Source organism: Scardinius erythrophthalmus, assembly GCF_964197995.2.
Source record: "Scardinius erythrophthalmus genome assembly, chromosome: 11".
In the NCBI taxonomy this organism is placed as follows: domain Eukaryota; kingdom Metazoa; phylum Chordata; class Actinopteri; order Cypriniformes; family Leuciscidae; genus Scardinius; species Scardinius erythrophthalmus.
This window is the reverse complement of record NC_138231.1, coordinates 37,511,152-37,531,976: the sequence shown is the minus strand read 5'-3', so window position 1 is coordinate 37,531,976 and position 20,825 is coordinate 37,511,152. Positions and strand designations below refer to the sequence as shown.

The window sequence follows — 20,825 nt, the reverse complement described above, 5'->3', positions numbered from 1 at the left end:
TGTGTGGCCAGCTTCATTGTGATTGGTTTACGGGGGAGTATCATGACACAACATTTGGTAAAGGGTGCAGCCATGACATCTTCTCAACAACAAGAGTGTTGTTCTGTGCCCCCACCCACAACCTCAGAGCACAGGAAGAGCAGTGATATCATCCACTAGCGTTAGTGGCAAGAATTTTTACGCCGGTGACTGAGACAAACATTGCCGACTAGACATTTAACCAACTGTGTGTGTGTGTATGTTGAAGGAAGATGAGGAAAAAGGGAGTACAGGGGTGGAGGAGGGTTACAGATAGCTAGACAGGGGGAGAGATGGATGGGATAGTGTGAAAAAAGCCAACTTAATTTCCTGTCCGATCGCTGTGGTAGCCTCCCGTCATTGGGCGGGCCGGCGATGATGAGTTAATCTGGTTTGGAATTCACTTCGGAATTTCAGCCGGTGTCCACTTACACCAATAAACAAACCAGCTTCGAAAGAGTTTACGAAAGATGAGAAGAGTAAAATAATCTGTTACAAATCCACCACAGAGACGTCTGGGGTGTGCGCGCATGTGAAACTAGTTGCACTTTGACACCTATTCAGATTCGTACGTCTAGTGTGTAGTTCTAGATGAGAGAAATGGTCATGCCAGTCAATCAGACAACATCTAAAGGGCTCCTCCATTACACACTCATCTCTCGTCTTTTTGTTTGCTCACATTCCCTCTTTCCTGTTGAAAGACGAGCGTTTTAAGAAGTTAAACCTCTCCAGGTGAGAGGGGCTGCACCTGTATGAAGGTGTCGATGGACCTCTCACCTATCGCAGACACACGCGCACACGTACACACTGCTGGATGAGCTGTGAGATGTTTTGCTCTTTCACTTCTTGACTACTCACCTCACACACCTGTGTTTGTGTTGTCGTGCAGCCATGGCAACAAAGAAGGGAAGTAAACGAGATGCTCCTTTAATGTCTCAAATTAAACATCACTCCTCACCTTGTATCTCTCTCACTCTCTATCTTTCCTACACACTCCCACATGCACTCTAAAGCTGGCATAATTTGCACTCAACAATAAGGATTTTTTTTTCTGTGTGCCCGCTTGGGCCAGTAGTTCACATTCTCTTCTTGCCCCGCACTGTTTTTTACTGGCCCCAACACAATTATTTGTATTATTATTATTTCATAAAAATATTATAAAGAGACAAAAACTCTTGCAAAACAAGGTCAAGAATAGACTTGCAGTCTTTGTCATGTGACCTGTATTTTGATTGATTGATTGAATACTAATTTGAAATTATTTTTCTTTTTGTCTGTAAAAAAGCTCGTCTAATGTAACTACCTAGGATTTTTAGGTATGTGAGGTTCATTGATTTCTTTTTTTTTATAAAAAAAAATGTATGATACAATTTATTACATAAAATATTTTTATGGATGGAATTTTACATTTTATAATTTTACATTTATACATTTCATGATTTTTTAAAAATGTTTATTATACATTTTTACATATGAATATCAAATTTGCAGTAATAACTGGAAATTATATAGTCCATAGTTTCTAAAGCGCAATGATGCATGTACTGTACATAATAAAAAAAACAGTAAAACACAGTACTTACCTAGTAGGGCAAGTGACCATTCAGGCCCGAAACTGTCTCACACCGACTCCCAGGTCTGCAGGCCATCTGCATTTTTGAGCCCTGTTACTGTTTTTCTGTTTTGACACCGCAACTTTGCCGGTTCTGAAAGAGATCAGGGTGCTGGTGTGTGTTTTTGTCATTCGTTTAAATGAACGTGGCAATCCGATGGTAGTGTATGCGTTCTTGTGTGTACATCTGCATGAATGTGTGTTCAGACATGTGTCAAGAAACAGGGCCTTGTACTGACAGTCGTTTTTTTTTTTCACATGCTGGAAATATCTGAGTGTCAGTGACTGATAGACCAGACATCTTGACTGCACTTTATTTCCACCTGGTTTGGCAGGGCGTCTTTCCATCCATTAGAAATTTCGCCTTGATACTCGACATTACCCTTGCTCATTACTCTTAAAATGTGCATTGACAGAGCCCGGGCACATTCCCACTGCCAACACGCACACCTGCAGGTCCACCGCCTGCTTTGAGGCTTTGCCGTGCTCTTGTCCGCATAATCACGGTCTAAACCAGCCCTAAACTGGGCTGTTTTAGACTTGATGAGAGCTCCCTGCGGTCGACTCCCTGCGACTCTGCTCCTCGTCACAGCTTCCCACCGTGTGCTAAGAGACGGCCTAATTACACTCCGACTGGAAACAGGAGCCGGTGCGCGGAAATGGCCTGTCTTGGACTTTTAAACACACTTGCACACAGACGCATAGCCGACCCATTATTGCTGACCAGGGTTTGGTCAATCGGCTACGATTCGCTTTTTTTTTTCTCTTTTTTTTTTTTTAAATGAGTGAACCGAAATCAGATCCTTGAGTCCCCCCTGTGGCGTGTCTGTGACGACGGATTGACCCGGCTGTTTACAGTGTGGTATTTTAAACTGTTCTTCTCGTGCCAAGCTCAGGCACCTGGTCGTGAGCTGCGTTTAGCACGGATTAGAAAGAGCCCTTTGTGATAGCAGCGAGCCCGCGCACGGGGGGCCCATGACGGACATCCTGCCTTGGAAAGAGTCCGTTCACTTATGATTTTTTTTTTTTTTTTCATTTTAGCTTACTTTACGGATCAGGGCTTAGCAATAAAGATGACCCACTGGCTCAGAGCCACTGTGAAAAAGTTTCGGGTCAGTGCTATATCTTAAATTTTTTCATCACTATAAGCATTTTAGTACCTTGCAAATGTAAACATGGTTTTCTATGACATTTGGTTGCGAATTCTGCTTACTACATTGCCTTTTTTTTTATAAAGAAAACTTAACGTTTGATAATGCGATTTATGTGTGAATAGTGTGTAATAATTAATCATATTTTGAACATTTACACTGCATTTGGCAGATGCTTTTATCCAAATTGACTTGCATTGTGTTCGAGATATAGATTTTCATGACCTTGGCGTAGCTAGCGCCATGTTTGAGCTACATGAATGCTTAAACATTATTTTAGATCATTTTCAAATAAATGTATATTTATGCATTTGGCAGAGCTTTTATTCAAAACAATTTATACTGCATATAAGGCATTTTATCAGTTAATGCATTTCCTGGGAATCGAACACATGATCGTGGCGTTGCTAGCACCATGCTCTACTGTTTGAGCTACAGGGATGCTTCTAAATGCTTATAAAGGATTTTCTAATATATTTACATTTACGCATTTGGGAGACTCTTATTCAAAGCAATTTATCAGTCATTTTATATGAAAACTTGCAGGAAATAAATATTGAACAATAGCTGAAACCGTTACATATTTCAAATGATTCATTTACAAAATGTAAGTATAAAATTATGAATTTAATTTCATGAAAAATGATGTGGCCAGTGGAATACGATGGCAGAGCAAGTAGAAATCTAGCCTAACCAGGCAATCAGGAAAAAAATCCTTACTCTTGAGTCTGATGTAACACCAGTGCCCAACAAAAAAAAAAACATCAAACTTAGTGGAAAAAAGCTTAATATATTTGTAATGTAGATATTTGAGAATGTCAGTAACTCAATTTAACAAGTTTTTGCGTGGGTATGTTATGTTATGTTAGCCTGCCCAAATTTGTAGGTGACTTTTGTTTAGTAATAATAGGGCATGATCTTCCCGGCATTGCTGATTTTCTACAGAAAGCTTTTATGGCCAAGCACACAGAAGCAGGCTTTAGCCCAAGTCAAGAGCGTAATAGTCGTCATTCACTTATACACTTAAGTAAGTGTGTTCCTGTTCTGACCTGGGCCTGGTATTATAGGCGGTGGAGGTTCTCGTCTAGAACTCCCACCTCTGTCTGATTCTAGCTATAGCACAACTCAGCAGGACATGAGACCGTCCAAGGTTTCCCACAGATGAAGCATGTGTGTGTATGTGTGTGTGTCTGGCAGCTCAGTAGGACTTTGGACTGGCTTACAGATTCTCCAGGGTGGTCCACTGACTAGACAAGACTCTGATTTTATCCCTGTGTGTGAATGTTAGTGCGTTTTTATGCCTGTGTGTATGAGAGGGACACATTAACTGTTCGTTTTGGCCGAAACACACAAATTTGCACTGACATTATGTGTGGGGTGTGGTGGTGGGGGTTCAAAATGAATGCAATTGACAGGTACAAGAAAAAATTAAAGAATGAAAAAAGAAAAATGAGGGAAAGAGCCTGGCAAGGCAGAATGAATGCTTCATACTAATATTTTCCCAATCTGTGTGTACATGTTTTTTCAGGTTCGAATTTTGTAACTAGGAAGATCAGTCGGTCTGTGGCGAAGATCCATCTCGGGCAGTTGCAGTGCTTCAGCCTGGGCAATTTGGACTCTAAGCGTGACTGGGGCCATGCCAAAGATTATGTGGAGGTACTCGCACACACTCACAAATCCAGTGTTCAGTTGTTTTGAGGACTTTTTACATGTGATTGTGTGTAGGACTGAATGACTACAAATAGCAATCCATGTACGTCTACGTCTCCAATAGACGTCAAGTTCTTCCATGCTACGTTACGCACCAAACTGTTGCCACGTTGTCTGTATGAGTGTGAGGGCTCAATTGAGATTTCTGCCTTGTATTTTGGACTCAAACATCTTACACAAAATCTCATTTAGATTCATTTTAATTTAATCCGATGATCAGCATACTGATTTAGCATTAGTTTGAGATGAGGGCATCTTAAAAAAAAAAAAAAAAAAAAAAAAAGGATATGTAGATAGATATCTTATCTATATTTATTTAAATCATTATATACATTTACAGATCTTTAATATTAATTAATTATATGAAATCTGATAAATCATGAATGTTGAAAGACAGACTCTGCATGCATCACATTGATGATTCATAATATGAGGTAGTGATGACTTGCCCTGCTTTAAAAATCAAAAGTTTGGAGAAGGGTTGTGTGAGAATTCATTGCATTAGGTCTGCTGGATTGCATAATTGATTTCTTGTTCTCATCATTTAGCTTGTTGTTACTGTTGATGCAATGTGCATTCCTGTTTAATAGCTGTCTGCATTCTTAGTTAGTACTGTTTTTACAAGCATTACTATTTGTAGTAATGACTGATACAAAGTGTACATCAGTTCAGTTGTCGTCTGTTGCTATTTCTTTTAAAGAAAGGAATCCAGTGGTCGCATGTTATTTCTCCATAATTATTTCAACATGTATCAGCCAGCTTTTTATGATAAAGATCACAAAATTCCTGATAAACTGGAATCCAGAATGAGAGCAACAGTGCATGAAATCATCAGCAACCTATTGACAAATGATTATTTCTCTCTTGTTGAGTAGTAATTTGCAACTGCACTTCCACTTCTGCTGTCCGTTTATGCCATTGACATCCAAATTCGGTTTGCCCATTGAATCGAGTCCGCCAAGGGACCCCAAAACAACTTCATTGTAGATTGTGATGTGAAGCATTTCTCATTGTTTTTGACAAGTTCACCGCTCAACATGCTATAAATGAAATAAATTATATTTATTTTAAAGGGAATGAATTACATTTTAAAATATAGTACAAATAGAAAACTATTATGTTTATTAATATTTCAAAATATAAAAATATTTGACTGTTTTACTGTAGTTTTGATCAAATGAAGGCAACTTTGGTAAACATTAGACTTTTTTTAAAAGCATTAAAAAGTCTTAACTTCAAAACTCCAAACTGCATACATGTGTGAGCTGCTCCAGGTTTCCTGTGGGAACGCTGGTATTCCAGGCGGCTGAATCATGCAGCCAGGTTTATGTGGCTCAGGACTGGGGCAGATTTCGGGAAATCGGACCAAAGCTGTGAGCGTGTGTATGCTTGTGTGTGTGTGTGTGTGTAGATGGAGTAGATCAGTGCGGTTTGCTACAGAAACAGTCCGTGCATTCTACTCCATGTATTTTACCTCCAGGCAAAGTGCAAAAATGTAAAAATCTTTTGTCAGATCCATAGGTTTAAATTCTTCAATTGTCAATCATCTTTTGTTGGCACTGTAGATTCACGATTCATCCACATGCTTTTCGAGTCTGTGCAAAACCTTTAATGATAGACATAAGACCTGTTTGAAAGTGAGTTTGTTGTGATACACACTGGAGACGCGTCTTTGAACATGTCAAGCGCCATCAGTCACCATTACTGTTTATGCGGTCATAAATGTGTGTACACAACAGTTAAAAAATTTGCGGTCAGATTTATTTAAAAAATAAATTCGCTGCTGAAAATCCAGCTTTGCCATCACAGGAATAAAATAATTTACTATTTTTACTGTATCAATTAAATTCAGCCTTGGTAGCAATAACAGACTTCTTTCAGAAACATTAATAAATCATAGTGACCCAACACCTTTTAACTGTACTGTTTGAGATCAAAACCTTTTCTATTCATGTCTGTGCGCCCAAGTGTGTATTTTGAGTATGAGTGTACAGATATGACTCTATGTAGTTGAGGCAGTGGGAGATGAACACTGTATGTTTGTGTAAACTCTTGAACCATGGACAGTTTTAATTGGTTCGCTGTTTGTATGACTTAATAAGCTGTTTGAAACGTGAAGCTTTATAGTTTTATGGAATTCAGACTTTCAGGCCTCCACTAAAAACATACATAAAATCAGGGCGCAAATGAAGTGAAGTTCAAAGATTCCTGTGAAAACACACAGGCTGAGCTGATAGCATAAAACTCTCAACGGGGTCTTAGAGGTTGCTGATGTTTTTGTTATTTTTAAGATGATTTCACCTCAGACCACTTTGTTTCTCCAGCAACAGAATGATTTTGTCCTCGTTCTCACCTCTCGCATCTATCCGCACCACCGACCAATCGCGTACTAAAGAGAGCTCGGAGATGAATCACGCTGGTTTTTATGAGAACACGACGGCCAATCAAATCACTCATTAGCTTGGCGACCAACTGTACCTGCAATGACCCTTCACTCAGAGAGACTCTTCTTTCATAGTCGTAATGCTTTGCAAGTACACCGCATTGGATTATTACAGTAAGATGAGGAGATTGTTTTCAGAGGAGGCTGGGAAACCAGCTGGAACTTTTGCAACCAATAGGATAAATGTATGTGTCTGTGTGTGTTGCATGCATCCATAAAATCAGTGTAAAATACAAACATATATATCATAGAATGTCCTACTCAAAATAGACGGATAACATATCAGCCACGGGTTTGTTGTTTTCAAAAACAGTTTCATTCATTATTACATGTATTTATTATTAATAATATTGTTTTTAATTGTTATTATATTTATAATCAGTATAATATACATATACTACATACAATACAGTATATACACTAAGGTTCAAGATATTGGGTTCAGTAAGTTTTTTTGTTAAGTTAAATTCATACTTTTATTCAGCAGGAATGCATTTCATTTCTGTTCAATAATTCTGTTCTTTGAACTGTCTAAACATCAAAGAACTCTAAAAAATTGAATAGCTTTGCATCAGTCACACACAGATATATGTACAGTACAGGTCAAAAGTTTGGAAACATTACTATTTTTAATGTTTTTGAAAGAAGTTTCTTCTGCTCATCAAGCCTGCATTTATTCGATCAAAAATACAGAAAAAAAATGTAATATTGTGATATTATTACAATTTAAAATAATTGGTTTTCAATTTATTATACTTTAAATTATCATTTATTTCTAATGCAAAGCTGAATTTTCAGGATCATTACTCCAGTCTATCACATGATCCTTTAGAAATCATTCTAATATGATGATTGATTATCAAAGTTGGAAACAGTTCTGCTGCTTAATATTTTTTCATAACCTGTGATACTTTTTTAGGATACTTTGATGAATAAAAAGTAAAAAAAAGTAAAAAAAAAGAAGCAAATTTTTTAAAAATAGAAATCTTTTGTAACAACAATATACACTACTGGTCAGTAATTTGGGGTCAGTATTTTATTTTTATTTTTTTTTTAATAAATCAATACTTATTCAGCAAGGATGTGTTAAATTGATAAAAAGTGATAGTAAAGAAGATTTATATTATTAGAAAATATTTTTTTATTCTTTTTAACCTTTTATTCGTCAAATATATTAGGCAGCAGAACTGTTTCCAACACTCATAATAAATCAGAATATTAGAATGATTTCTAAAGGATCATGTGATAGACTGGATGTCACATGTGGCACTGAAAATTCAGCTTTGCATCACAGGAATAAATAATTTTTTAAAGTATATTCAAATAGAAAACTATTATTTTAAGTTGTAATAATATTTCACAATATTAGTTTTTTTTTCTGTTTTTTTTTTTTTTTTTTTTAAAAGGCTTATCAAGCCTTGATAAGCATTAGAGACTTCTTTCAAAAATATAAAAAAACGTAATGTTTCCAAACTTTGACCTGTACTGTATATGTCATAATGTCCGACCTGTGATGTAACAAACACTGTAATGTCAGAGTGTAAGTGAGTTGGGTATGTTTTGTGATAGGCGGCGGGCGGGTGGCTATATAGGGGTTGGTAGGATTTGATGCTCTGATGGGTATTTTGGTATGAAGTGGGTGGTTTTGTGTGAGTGTGTTTTTTTTATTTTGGGGTGGGGGTAGAAGGTGGGGGCCTTAAACTCCAGTGGCCAGCATCCAGCAGAATAAATAAACACAGCTGCAAGCTGAGACCACCTTAATGTGTGTGTGTGTGTGTGTGTGTGTGTGTGTGTGTGTGTGTGTGTGCGCGCACGTATTCATTCCCTCATTTCATGTGGGAGAACTTGGAGTACAAGCTTTAAAAGCCGCTAACGTACAGATACACACGAGTACACACACACCCACAATATGTAAGGTGATCTAGGGAAAGGGCTGATTTTAAGGTTGATTTAGCAGAGCATTTAACACAGGGCATTCCTGAGCTTGTGTAAAGCTCTCTATGCTGAGAGGAGGTGTTTGTGAGCGACTGTTAGACTCCTCGGTTTGTATGCTTCTCCTCTCATATGAAGAATGTGGGTTTATTCCACTGCATCTGTGTGTGTGTGTGTGTGTGTGTGTGTGGCAGCTGGCTGTCTGTGTGATTGACATGGCTGAGCTCTTCCCCACTGTGATGAGGATGAAAGCAGATGCTCTCGTTTCGTTTTCTCCCTTTTTTTCTCCCCTCTCTTCACATGCCCTCTGTAACCAGAATCCTCAACTTTCAGCCTCTCACCGAGCTGAAGATATGAGGGAGAGAGGGAGTGGGAGAGGGGAGATAGGAAAGGAAGGAAAAGAATTATTGAGTGGAGGAGAGTCTTAGAAAGTGGATGAAAGAGATGAATTTTATCACATTGTTCTGTTATCATGCCTGTGCTTTGGCAGCGCAGAAAATGAACATTGCAATACAGCCTCAGCCTCTTCGCTCTTTGGCTTTCTGTTGCTCATATGCATTCAGTCTATAAGGGCGTTTTTTTTTTGTGGTTTTGTTCCAAAATCTAGTGCATCTTAGGCGCGTTCCCGACTCAGAGGTTGTTCCAAAAGGTCAGCACCTTAAACATGATGGCTCCAACATACTTCATACTGGAACTGATATTACATCAATATGTAATATATAAAATAGTTGTAGTACAGTGTAGTGTATAGTTATAGTTATAGTTAAAATAAAACCCTGATATATTATTATGATTTTTTTTCCCTCCTTTCTTCTGTATTGGACTTTATCTGTTGTGCTTTTTCCCAGAGGAAATAAATAAATAATACAAAGAAAGTGATCTCAGAGTGCCTTGCGACAAGCCCAGTAAAAAAGAAATCCCAGATGCCAAAGATGGGAGAAAAATGTAAATTCTAAATATATTTAAATTTAATTCAAATGTATATTAATAATTGTTTTATTATTATTATTATTAATAATAATAAAATACTGTGCAATTAAATATTTAAATAAACACTTTCATTCAAAATAGTTTTTTTCAAGACTGCATTTATATCAATACAATAAAAAATCATTAATAAATACATATATATTAAAATGTTCTATTTTAATGTTTTAAAAAATGGCAAAGCAGTCATTACTCCAGTCTTCAGTGTCACATGATCCTCCAGAAATCATTTTAAAATGCTGATTTGGTGCTCAAAAACATTTCTTATTCTTATCAGTGTTGAAAACTGTATTGTAATTTATGTATTATAATGCTTATTTATTTCCCCATTAGCTTATCAACATGCTAACATCAAACTCTGTTTATTATAAGTCTGGTTTCCAGTGAGGAGTGCTATTTTTGTACTGCACTGCTGCCTATGTAGAGCGTTCCAAATCGGTCACTTCTGAGGCTCCATTACAGTTCGAACGCTGCCTACGTAGACGGTGGGCAGAGAGACAGCTTACTAGGTTTTGGAGCAGAACTTGTTTGTCTCTTTCTTCTCTTGCACACGCACGGGGTCTCCGTGACTAGAAACTAATGACTCCAGGGACGTATCCAGTCTAATGGTCTGCGGTCTGTTCATTCTCTGGAATAGATATGAAGACTCACCACCGTTTCTAATGCCGCTGTAATATCAGGCTCCCTCAGCTAACGTCTGTTTTCTCTTAGTGTGGAGTCACACCCATACGCTCTCGATCCCAGACCTGGCTGACCTCTCCGTCACCTCTCACCTTGTCCTTTCTCACTGAGTTACAGACCTCCTATGTTGCTCCATTTTCTGTCCATTTCATTTTTCTCTTGCGTACTCAGCAGCCAAAGTCTGTCATTACAGTGGAGACACTCACACACACACACACACACACACACATATTTATTCACACTCCATCATTCAGTGGAGTCGCATATTTCCCCTGACAGCTTCTATATTAAGCTCCAGAGTTTTTGTCTTTTGCAACATCGAGACCAAATAAGTAAATCTAACCCTCTGTTGACTCACCACAGAAAGTAACGAGGGGTGTGTGTGTGTGTGTTGTGCCATTCATGACTGTGTACCATGGTTTGCAACAGCCCACATTTTCCCACTTTCCTCCATGTTAGCACACCAGTTTTCCACACAGCCGAGTCTAACCGTGACACAATGTTACCGCAACGTTAATCCTCACTAAAAAGCTGCGTCAAAGTTTCTGTTTGCTTTTTGTCCACCTTTAAACAAAGACACACAGTTTTCGTCATGAAGACAGATTTTAATAATAGTACAGTGTGACTGCAATTAAAGGGATAGTTAAGACAAAAATGTCAATTCTGTCATCATTTGCTCACGCTCATGTCGTTCCAAACCTGTATGACTTTCTTTCTTCCATGGAACTCAAAAGAAGATATTTTGGAGAAAAAAAAAAAGTGTCCATACAAGTTGAAAGTCAGTGGGGTCCAGTGTTGTTGGACCCCATTGACTTGCATTGTATGATCATAAAAAGTGAACTCTGTTGAATAAAGTTTATACAGGTTTGGAACGACATAAGGGTGAGTAAATGATGACAGAACTTTTATTTTTGGGTGGACTATCCCTTTAAGCATGTACATGAGTTTTAAAATAAATGTATTAATCTATTAATTGTTGGATTTTTAGTTAGTGTCAATGACATGTTCATACTGTGTTGCTGTATCACTGTCAAGGGAATTCAACTTTAAAGTAAAGTATTAAAGTATTGAAATGGTGTAAAAGTTAATAGATTAATAATTTGAGTCTCTCAGCAGTGAAGGTGTGTGTGTGTGTGTGTGTGTGTGTGTGTGTGTGTGTGTGTGTGTGTGTGTGTGTGTGTGTGTGTGTGTGTGTGTGTGTGTGTGTGTGTGTGTGTGTGTGTGTGTGTGTGTGTGTGTGTGTGTGTGTGTGTGTGTGTGTGTGTGTGTGTGTGTGTGTGTGTGTGTGTGTGTGTGTGTGTGTGTGTGTGTGTGTGTGTGTGTGTGTGTTTGTGTGCAAGTCTCAAGACTCAAGACAGGCCTTGTTTGTCCATTAGAGCGTGAGAGGAAGTCCAGACCACACCGTTTGAAGTGATGCAAAGTTCTGGTGTGTAAATGGTGTGTAAATGGTGTATAAATGGTGTGTGTGTGTGTGTGTGTTTGTGAGTTGCATTTACTTACTGGAAATGAAAATATCCCACATCTGTCACGTTATTCCACTCATAAATAATTCATATTTGCTTTCTGTCTCTCTGACTCTCTCTATTTTTTTTCTTCTTCTGTCTTTTGGTTTTGTCCTGTAAAGCTGACAGATGTTTCTGTATCTGTCACTCCCGTTTCATCATTTATTTATCCAGAGTCACTCGTGTGCACAATTTTTTTTATATATCTGTCATGAATTATTAATAAGCAGGAAAGACCATTAATGTCGTACATTATTGGATGGAAAAATATAAGTACACACAGGCACTTTTCTTTTGTAATGTTGGGGTTTGCCAGTAAAAATAACAGTTGTTAGGGCAGCATATGTCACATGGACACACATTCACACAAAGTCACTCTCTCTCTGAGTTTTGAGAGAAAGAGAGAGAGAGAGAGAGAGAGAGAGGTGTGTGGTCAAGAGAAAGAGACTGTTTGCCAAATGGCATGTGTATGCAGAGAACAGAGTACCACTGTAACACATTATTCTGGAAACACTAAAGGAACATAGTGTGTGTGTGTCCTTTGCTCTTGATCTGTCTGCCTGTTGAGAATGGAAGATAAGTGTACTGCTCTTATGGCCTATAAATACTGCACACTGATTTTTTAAAACTGTAGGATGAGAATGTATTTATTTACTACTTTCTTTAGAAATAGTAAATATGCATGACCCTTAATCTTTTTTTTATTTTTTATTAAATTGATCAAAAGTGACAGACTTTGATAATGTTACAGTACAAAAATAAATGCTGTTCTTTTGAAATTTATATTCATTAAAGAATCCTGAAAAAGATGTATCATGGTTTCCACAAAAACATTTAACTGTTTTCAACATTGATATTAAATAAGGAATGTTTCTTAAGCGCCAAATTACGATTTCTGAAGAATCATGTGACAGAACACTGGAGTAAAGGCCCATTCACACCAAGCACGATAACTATAAAGATAAAGATAAAGATAACTATATATGCGTCCACACCAACGACCGATAACGGTCTTTTTATTCTAAGCGTGCGCCCGCGCTGCGGTTTCAAAGTAGCGAAAATGGATGACCTGCTAGAATGGATTCTGATTGTCTGTCAGTGTTTTATCGTTTGACAGCTGGAAAAAAATCGTTCTGAAAGTGATCCCAACGATATCGTTCCTCATATCTTTATCGTTATAGTTGTGGTGTGAACTCTGTTATTCTTCGATTTTTAGAATTATATCTTTATCGTTATCTTTATAGTTATCGTCCCTGATGTGAACGGGCCTTAATGATGTTGAAAATTCAGCTTTGCCATCACAGGAATAAATTACATTTTGAAATATATTTAAATAGAAAATGGTTATTTTAAATGATAATAATATTTCACGATATTACAGTTTTTACTGTAATTTATATATATATTATTCATTTTAATATTTTTATATCTATATATATATATATTAATATTATGTTTATTAATTCCTTTATTCACTTATTCATTTATTATATATTATTGCATTACATTACATTATTGTTTTATAATTTTTCTTTACCCAACTCTTGTACAGTAACAGAAGAAATACTAAAACCACAATTTTTTTTGTGTGTGTGTGTGTGTGTGTGTGTATTACCCACAGCTGAGTGTGTGTATGATTTCTATAATCTGGTGAACAAATGTAGAATGTAATAAATCCTGTAGAAGCTCCTGCCGATCAACCCACACTCACTGAAACAGGAGAGCTCAACTTTCTCCTTTGAGAGTGTGTGTGTGTGTGTGTGCTGTCCACATTCACAGTCTGCTGTTGGGTCATCAGTCAGCTGTGGTAATCTTTGTGATGACAGGCACTGGCTTTAGCGATGAATGGAGTTTCCATAGCAATACGTGACCACGTTACCCATGTATCTAAAAAATCTGATGTTGTGACGGACACAGGCGGCCATCAAACTATACTGTCATGTAGGAGGAGGGAGATTTGTGGAGCCTCGGCGTGATGTGTGTGTGTGTAAACGTGTTTGTGTGCGGCAGTGTGTTTAGATATGTGGGTAATATCATGCCCTGCTATATGTCTGTCAATGTGCCCGCCTCGAGAATTCAAAAGCATCCCTTCGGTGACTACAGGCTAATGTAACTGGCCATCCTTTGACGGCCCGTGTGTATACGTGAAGAGGTGATAAGTGACTTAATGAGTTTTCTTACCTTTTCACCCGCTGGATCTAATGGAGCATCTCACACACTTAACTGACATGTTTTAAATGATGCTTTCAGGACTCCATCATCTTTCATCACGTGTTGCATGTCTGGGTTCAATAGTCTTTGTTGAGTTGCTTGAGAAGTGAACACAATAGCCTTTCCTTTATGTGCATACATACAAACACACATACGTCCTTATCCAGCCCGATCTGACCTGGCTGATCCAGTCACCTCCTCATCTGGTTCTGCTTTGCCCCTCCCTTAAGGCCAGGAAATAGTTGAAGCGCCATGTGTTTCCCTGGGGCCACATTTCACAGGTGCACCACTGTTTGTCTCTTGCCTTTTACATTTGTCTTAAATAATAGAAATAACAAATACATCTCTACACAGAGAAACAGGACCCACTCTGAGCTCCACACAGTCCTGAATCTCCACGTTCAGTCATGCATACACACACACTTCTGCACATCTGTCTGTCTGTCTGTCTTTCTCGATCCCTCTGTCTGTCTATTTATGTATCTGTCGTTCTGTCTATATGTATCTATTGTTCTGTCGATCATTCTGATTGTCTGTGTTGTTTGATATGTCTTGTTCTATCTATTGTTCTATCTATCTCTGTTGTTGTATCTATTGTTGTTAAATATGTCTGTCTGTCCTATCATATCTATGTGTCTGTCTGTCTGTCTGTCTGTCTGTCTGTCTGTCTGTCTGTCTGTCTGTCTATCTATCTATCTATCTATCTATCTATCTATCTATCTATCTGTCTATCTGTCTATCTATCTATCTATCTATCTATCTATCTATCTATCTATCTATCTATCTATCTGTCTGTCTGTCTGTCTGTCTGTCTGTCTGTCTGTCTGTCTGTCTGTCATATCTATCCATCTATCCATCTCTCTATCCATCTCTCTATCCATCTCTCTATCCATCTCTCTATCCATCTATCCATCTCTCTATCTATCTATCCATCTATCCATCTCTCTATCTATCTATCCATCTCTCTATCTATCTATCCATCTCTCCGTCTATCTGTCTATCTATGTGTCTGTCTGTCTGTCTGTCTGTCTTTTGTTCTGTCTGTCTCTTTGTATAATTTCATACATTCTTACTCCTTTTTTATTCGTTCACCAGTGCACATGTGCATGCACACACTGGCTGTACTACACGGTAGTTTGAAGGGTCTGGTTAAGCCAGTGAAACTAGAGCACTTTTTCATGTCACGTTTAAACATCTTAATGACACTGCAGTCTGCCATGCACCCCCTGCATTAATCATCTCTGCACTCTTACGTTACACACTCACACACACACACTCATGCAGTATCCAGATGTGCGCGCTGATGCGTTTGATTGGATAATAGGCTTGGAGGGACTGTTTAATGGTCAAAGTCTCTGCTTTAGGGTTTTGAGGTGAAAGGTCAAACACTGCTCTGCCCATTAAACCTGACCGGCGGGTGTGGGGGCGTGTGTGTGCTCTTCGGTGGGTGGCGGGATCTTCGATTACTTGTAAATTCACACACAGAGAGGGTTAAAGAACCCCTATTTTATTGCACAATAAAACATTTTCATACTGTTTTGTATAGGTTTACAGTCAAACACACTCTATTTCTCTCTTATTATCTCTGCTGCACTGATTTAATATCATATCATATATTATATTTGATATGCCAAAGAATAGGTTCATGCGATATGATTACTCTCTCATACACATACGTAGTCTGGACATAAATCAGATATGATGTGAGGGAAATAGCATGCTGTGTTTCTGTGGGTTTGTTGGGATGTTGACTAATATGTCCCTTTCTTGATAAAGATAAAGTAGTTATTGAATCACTGTTTGAGTGTTGTCATGCCAATACACTTTATTATTGTGTGAATGTGTGCGTGTGTGTGATAGAGGGAGTGAGAGAATGCTAACATTTGCGTAAAGGGCCTGAATGGTTCCTCTGTTTAAATCTCAGGAAATCAGTAGAGACTGGCTGCTTAACTGAGTGAGTGCTTCCTGTCTCTACAGGAAGTGCAGGCTTTTAGAAGGAGGAGAGGTAATTTAGAACAAGAGTGTGAGTGTTTGTGTGAATGTATTATCTAGATACCCTGTCTGCTCTCAGCTGAAATTTGAGGAAAGCTTATAACATAGGGCCATTGAAATATAATTTCAGTCACACAACCTACCCTTGTTAGAGGTAAGCAGTGTCATGTCATGTCATGGGGTAAATATGAAGATAAAACTGTTTTTTTTTTGTTTGTTTTTTAAAGCATGTTTATATGATTCATACATTTATAAAACAACCAGACAAAAATATTTAAAAAAATTCAATATTTTGTAATAACATTTGTGATTAATAGTATTTCCTGCATTAGGAGTCAAAGCTCAATATAATTATTAATTGAGTCACTGGCATCTGACCCCACAGCTACTATTTAGATTTATTTTTCCAAAAAAAAAAAAGGTTTTTATTTTATGGCTAATATTTAGTGAAAACGTTTACATTATTATTATTATTATTTATTTATTTTTTACATTTTTAATTCCCCAACATGTGTGATATAAATTTTTAGACCTGAATACATTTAAATTGACTAATAATTTTTATTTGCCATGTAGAATATTTACTTTACGTCACAAACAGCTGCCCCTTTTTAAATATTTTATCACATGACACAAAATGCCGTTTGTTATATTACGATCCATTAACATATCTTGCCCCACTCTCACCTACATACCTGTTTGTCTTGTGATCTTTTTTCAGAAAGTTTATATATGTAATTGTCATCATTGTTTGCAAATATACGATTTTGGGTTTTTTATTGCACAAAATCCATGTGTTTTGCGGATTTATTGCGTCTCAACTTCATGTTTGTTATTATTATCATCATAAGTTTCTCCATAATGACTTTTTTCTTTGCGATGTTTAATCAAAAAGTCATTTGCCTCATTTCAGGCTCATGCAGCCAAACACAATCAAAACCTGATCACACAAACCATGTGGGGTGTGCAGGAAGCCTGAACATGCTACACACACACACACACACACACACACAGCTGGATCTTGTTATAATCTTTACAGTAGCTGACTCGCTCTCTGTTATTAGAATTGTTTTGTACTGCTGCCGTAGCTCAGAATTTATGCAGTACAGGTGTTGAAGAATCACACACACCATCACGCGTGTGATCTATAGCTACTATGTGTACAGTCTGGCATTTCTCCTCCTACCCTACACACACACACACACACACACACACACTGTCTGACTCCTGACTCACACACACTTCCCTACAGGTTGAACATATCATGGTCTGTCTCGCTGAAATTGCAACATATGATTCTGATTTCAGGGCCTTCAAATCCAATATGAAAAAAATGTATTTCATTATAACTTCATATATTTCTAAAGGCTGAGTGTTTGTGCACACATGCATGTCACTGTATGTTCATGAGGTTGGATGTTTCATTGAATGTGTTTGTTTACATCTCACTAGGTGAATATAGAGTGGTGGATTTGTGTGTGTTTGTGTATGTGTTGGTAGACATGGCATTTCCTCTCTGTGTGTTCAGATTGTTGGAATGGAGGTTTGCCGAGGCAGGAATGTGAGTTTAAACGGCTGTGCAATCTCAGAATATTTCGGCAAAACAGAGTTTGAGTGCTGTGACCAAACTTCCTCTCTTTAAGAATTTGAATGTTTTTTGTCATTAACAACTACTTTTAAATAATTTATTATAAATCAAACTACAAGTTTCTCGCAATAGTAGTTTGTTCTTTTTTGGCAGCATTTTTAAACAAACACGTGTCTTGCGGTATTACCTGTTGACTTTAGAAATGTTTTCATTAAAAACAAAGATAAAATCATTTCTTGTACATTGCTATCTGAAAAAGAATACTGAGTTTTATTAGGTATACATGAGCTTCTGAGATACATATCCACATTACTCACACACAGGGAATATAGAATAACTGAATCCCAGCTTTCCATGACCAACAGCGATATAAAAGTGGAGTCTCAAATTTTACCTAGCATTCCTAACAAAAAACCTCATACTTACTTACACATACATTCAGATTCACACAAACGGCTATTCATTAAGGAAGCACAATGTATCCATATACAATATCAATACAACAATTTACCATTGTTATTATTTTTAATTACTGTATTGATACTGGAAGCGGATAATACTCTTCTTATTCCATTTTTTCCATCTTTTCTAATTAACAATATAAGGTTTTTGATACCTAGTTTTATTTCACAGTGGAAATGTCAAAATGGCCATTTTCGGGCATAATATAAAAACAAATGAGTGATTTTATCTGCTGAAATCTCACTGGTTTTCATATATTTTTTCAGTTTATTCTCACCACACTCAAATTGAGTAATAACCTTGGTGGTTTGTGAAACTGTGTTTGACACTGATGATTATCTGTGGTAATGGTTAACAGCGGATTCTCTTTGATGTCCTTTTTGTTTAAATGCTTACACACACACACACAACCACACACACATTTCATCAATGTCTGTCGTCATTTTTGAAAATGCTTTTTTTAAATGCGGAATCTAAATTATGAATTCGAGTAAAATATGTTTCTTGTAATCCGCAAACACGTATACGCTAAGCCGCTACGTTCACACAAACACACAACGAATTTCCCTGATGTCTCACTTTCACCCTTAAACGCATTTTAATGCAGATCTCAGAGGTGGTCTGGGTGACCCTGGGAATTGTCAGCATATTTTACGAAAACACCTCCAGAGAAGAGCTCCTTCTTATGGTTTGTTTTGTTTCGTTTTAGCTCTCCGATTTCATTGGAGTCTGCAGGAGTCGCACAACTTATTTTACTTGTCCTGTTTTTTTTCCCAGGCTAATAAGGTTTTAATTAGGTTTTAAGCTGTGTATTTGAAATAGGCTGACAAGAGGTTAAACCATCCCAGATCAGGTGTCTTACCTCCACCCAACCTCCTCGAATGAAATCAGATCGATTAAAGAACCGCTGCAGATATTAAAGCCGAATCAAACAAACAGGTATCCGAGGCTCAGGCCGGTGCTGATCTTTAACAGTTATCAAAACAGCACATTCTGCACATGCCTCCGCCGCTGCCAGCACCTCGGGCCAAGCGCAAAACACTGACAAGTCTTTTGTCCTCTCTTATTCTGCAGACAAAACCGTAGGTGAAGAATTTGACAGTTTATTGGTTGGTGAGTTTTGAATCAGTTTCAAACATTCAGCAGGAACTGGCTCCCTCTCTACCTGCATAGAGCTGCTGTAAACACCTGAAACCAACACCTTCTCACACTTCCTTTAGAGGGCTTCTTTTGTGTTGGGAATATCACTGCTAATCTGTAGATTATAGGTTTGGTCTTGTGGATGTGTGCCGATGTTTGTTTAAGCCTGGTTGTTGGTAAAGTGAGATGATTATATAGTCTGTGCATGAATGTTTAGATGAACGGGTTTATTGCACCTTTTAGAAAGATTACAGAGTTTAATAGCCACACACTTGCTGCTGTGCATTCATTTCACTAGACGCTGATTTATTATACAAACTAAGCACCCGCACAGTTAATGCTAAAGGCTAATATTTAGTTTATATTTCATCTTCTGGAGTATCATCAGATGGTTGGACTGGATCTAGCTTGACTGATATCACTAGATAGGAGGTGGTTTCATCTTTTACGGCAAAAATGTGCATAGAAGATGCATTACTATCTTTCCTCATTGTGTTGTTGTTGTTGTTTGCTTTTTCCCTTCAGTGAAAGTTGTTGTGTCTATGATAGATTTTAATTTCTCTTCCATATCTTCCAATCAGATTAACCATTTTAGCATATCAAAATTATAACGTATCATGATAATATCTCATGTGTTATGATGTATTCGTAATATCTGTGGTTGTAGATAATTGTAACCGTCGTTATAATGTATTGTAGTACTTACCTATTTCTGGCTATACTTTTAATGAATTTAATGCATTACATGATCAAAACCAAATTTGATCTTTAGTCACATTTTATATTGCACTAGTTTAGCCTATGTAAGTGTATGAATAAGTAAATACCAGAGGTGTCAAAAGTATTCACATTCATTACTCAGGTAGAAGTATAGATACTAGGGTTTAAAAAGACTTCTGTAGTATCAAGTCAAGATTTTTACTCAAGTAAAAGTATAAAAGTACTTGTTTCAAAACTACTTAAAGTATAAAAGTAAAAGTAATGTAAGGAAAAAAAATTTATTCTCTCTCTCTCTCTCTCTCTCTCTCTCTCTCTCTCTCTCTCTCTCTCTCTCTCTCTCTCTCTCTCTCTCTCTCTCTCTCTCTCTCTCTCTCTCTCTCTCTCTCTCTCTCTCTCTCTCTCTCTCTCTCTCTCGGCACTGCGCACAACCAAATGTGACTACAACCTCTCACAAATTAGAAAGACACCACAACGCCAATCAGTTAAGCAATGTGTATTCAGGAGGCGGGAGTCAGATCTAAACCGTTTGTGTAATTGGCCAATTATTATCATTATTTTTTTTTATTTTTTTTTTTATGATGACAAGCCGAAATTAAATAGGAGTAACAAGGCTATTTTTATAATGTAAGGAGTAGAAAGTACAGATAATTGCGTCAAAATGTAAGGAGGAGAAGTA

General features: G+C 37.4%; 1 protein-coding gene across 2 annotated transcripts in view; it reads left to right on the top strand.

The window, feature by feature from the left end:
* The window catches only part of gmds (GDP-mannose 4,6-dehydratase), a 63,600-nt gene that overhangs the window by 21,767 nt on the left and 21,008 nt on the right, over positions 1 to 20,825 (top strand). For both annotated transcript variants that reach the window (XM_081379465.1, XM_081379464.1), the window contains one exon: positions 4,310 to 4,437. In XM_081379465.1, the coding sequence (XP_081235591.1) occupies positions 4,310 to 4,437 (128 nt within the window). The remainder of the gene's footprint in view (positions 1 to 4,309; positions 4,438 to 20,825) is intronic.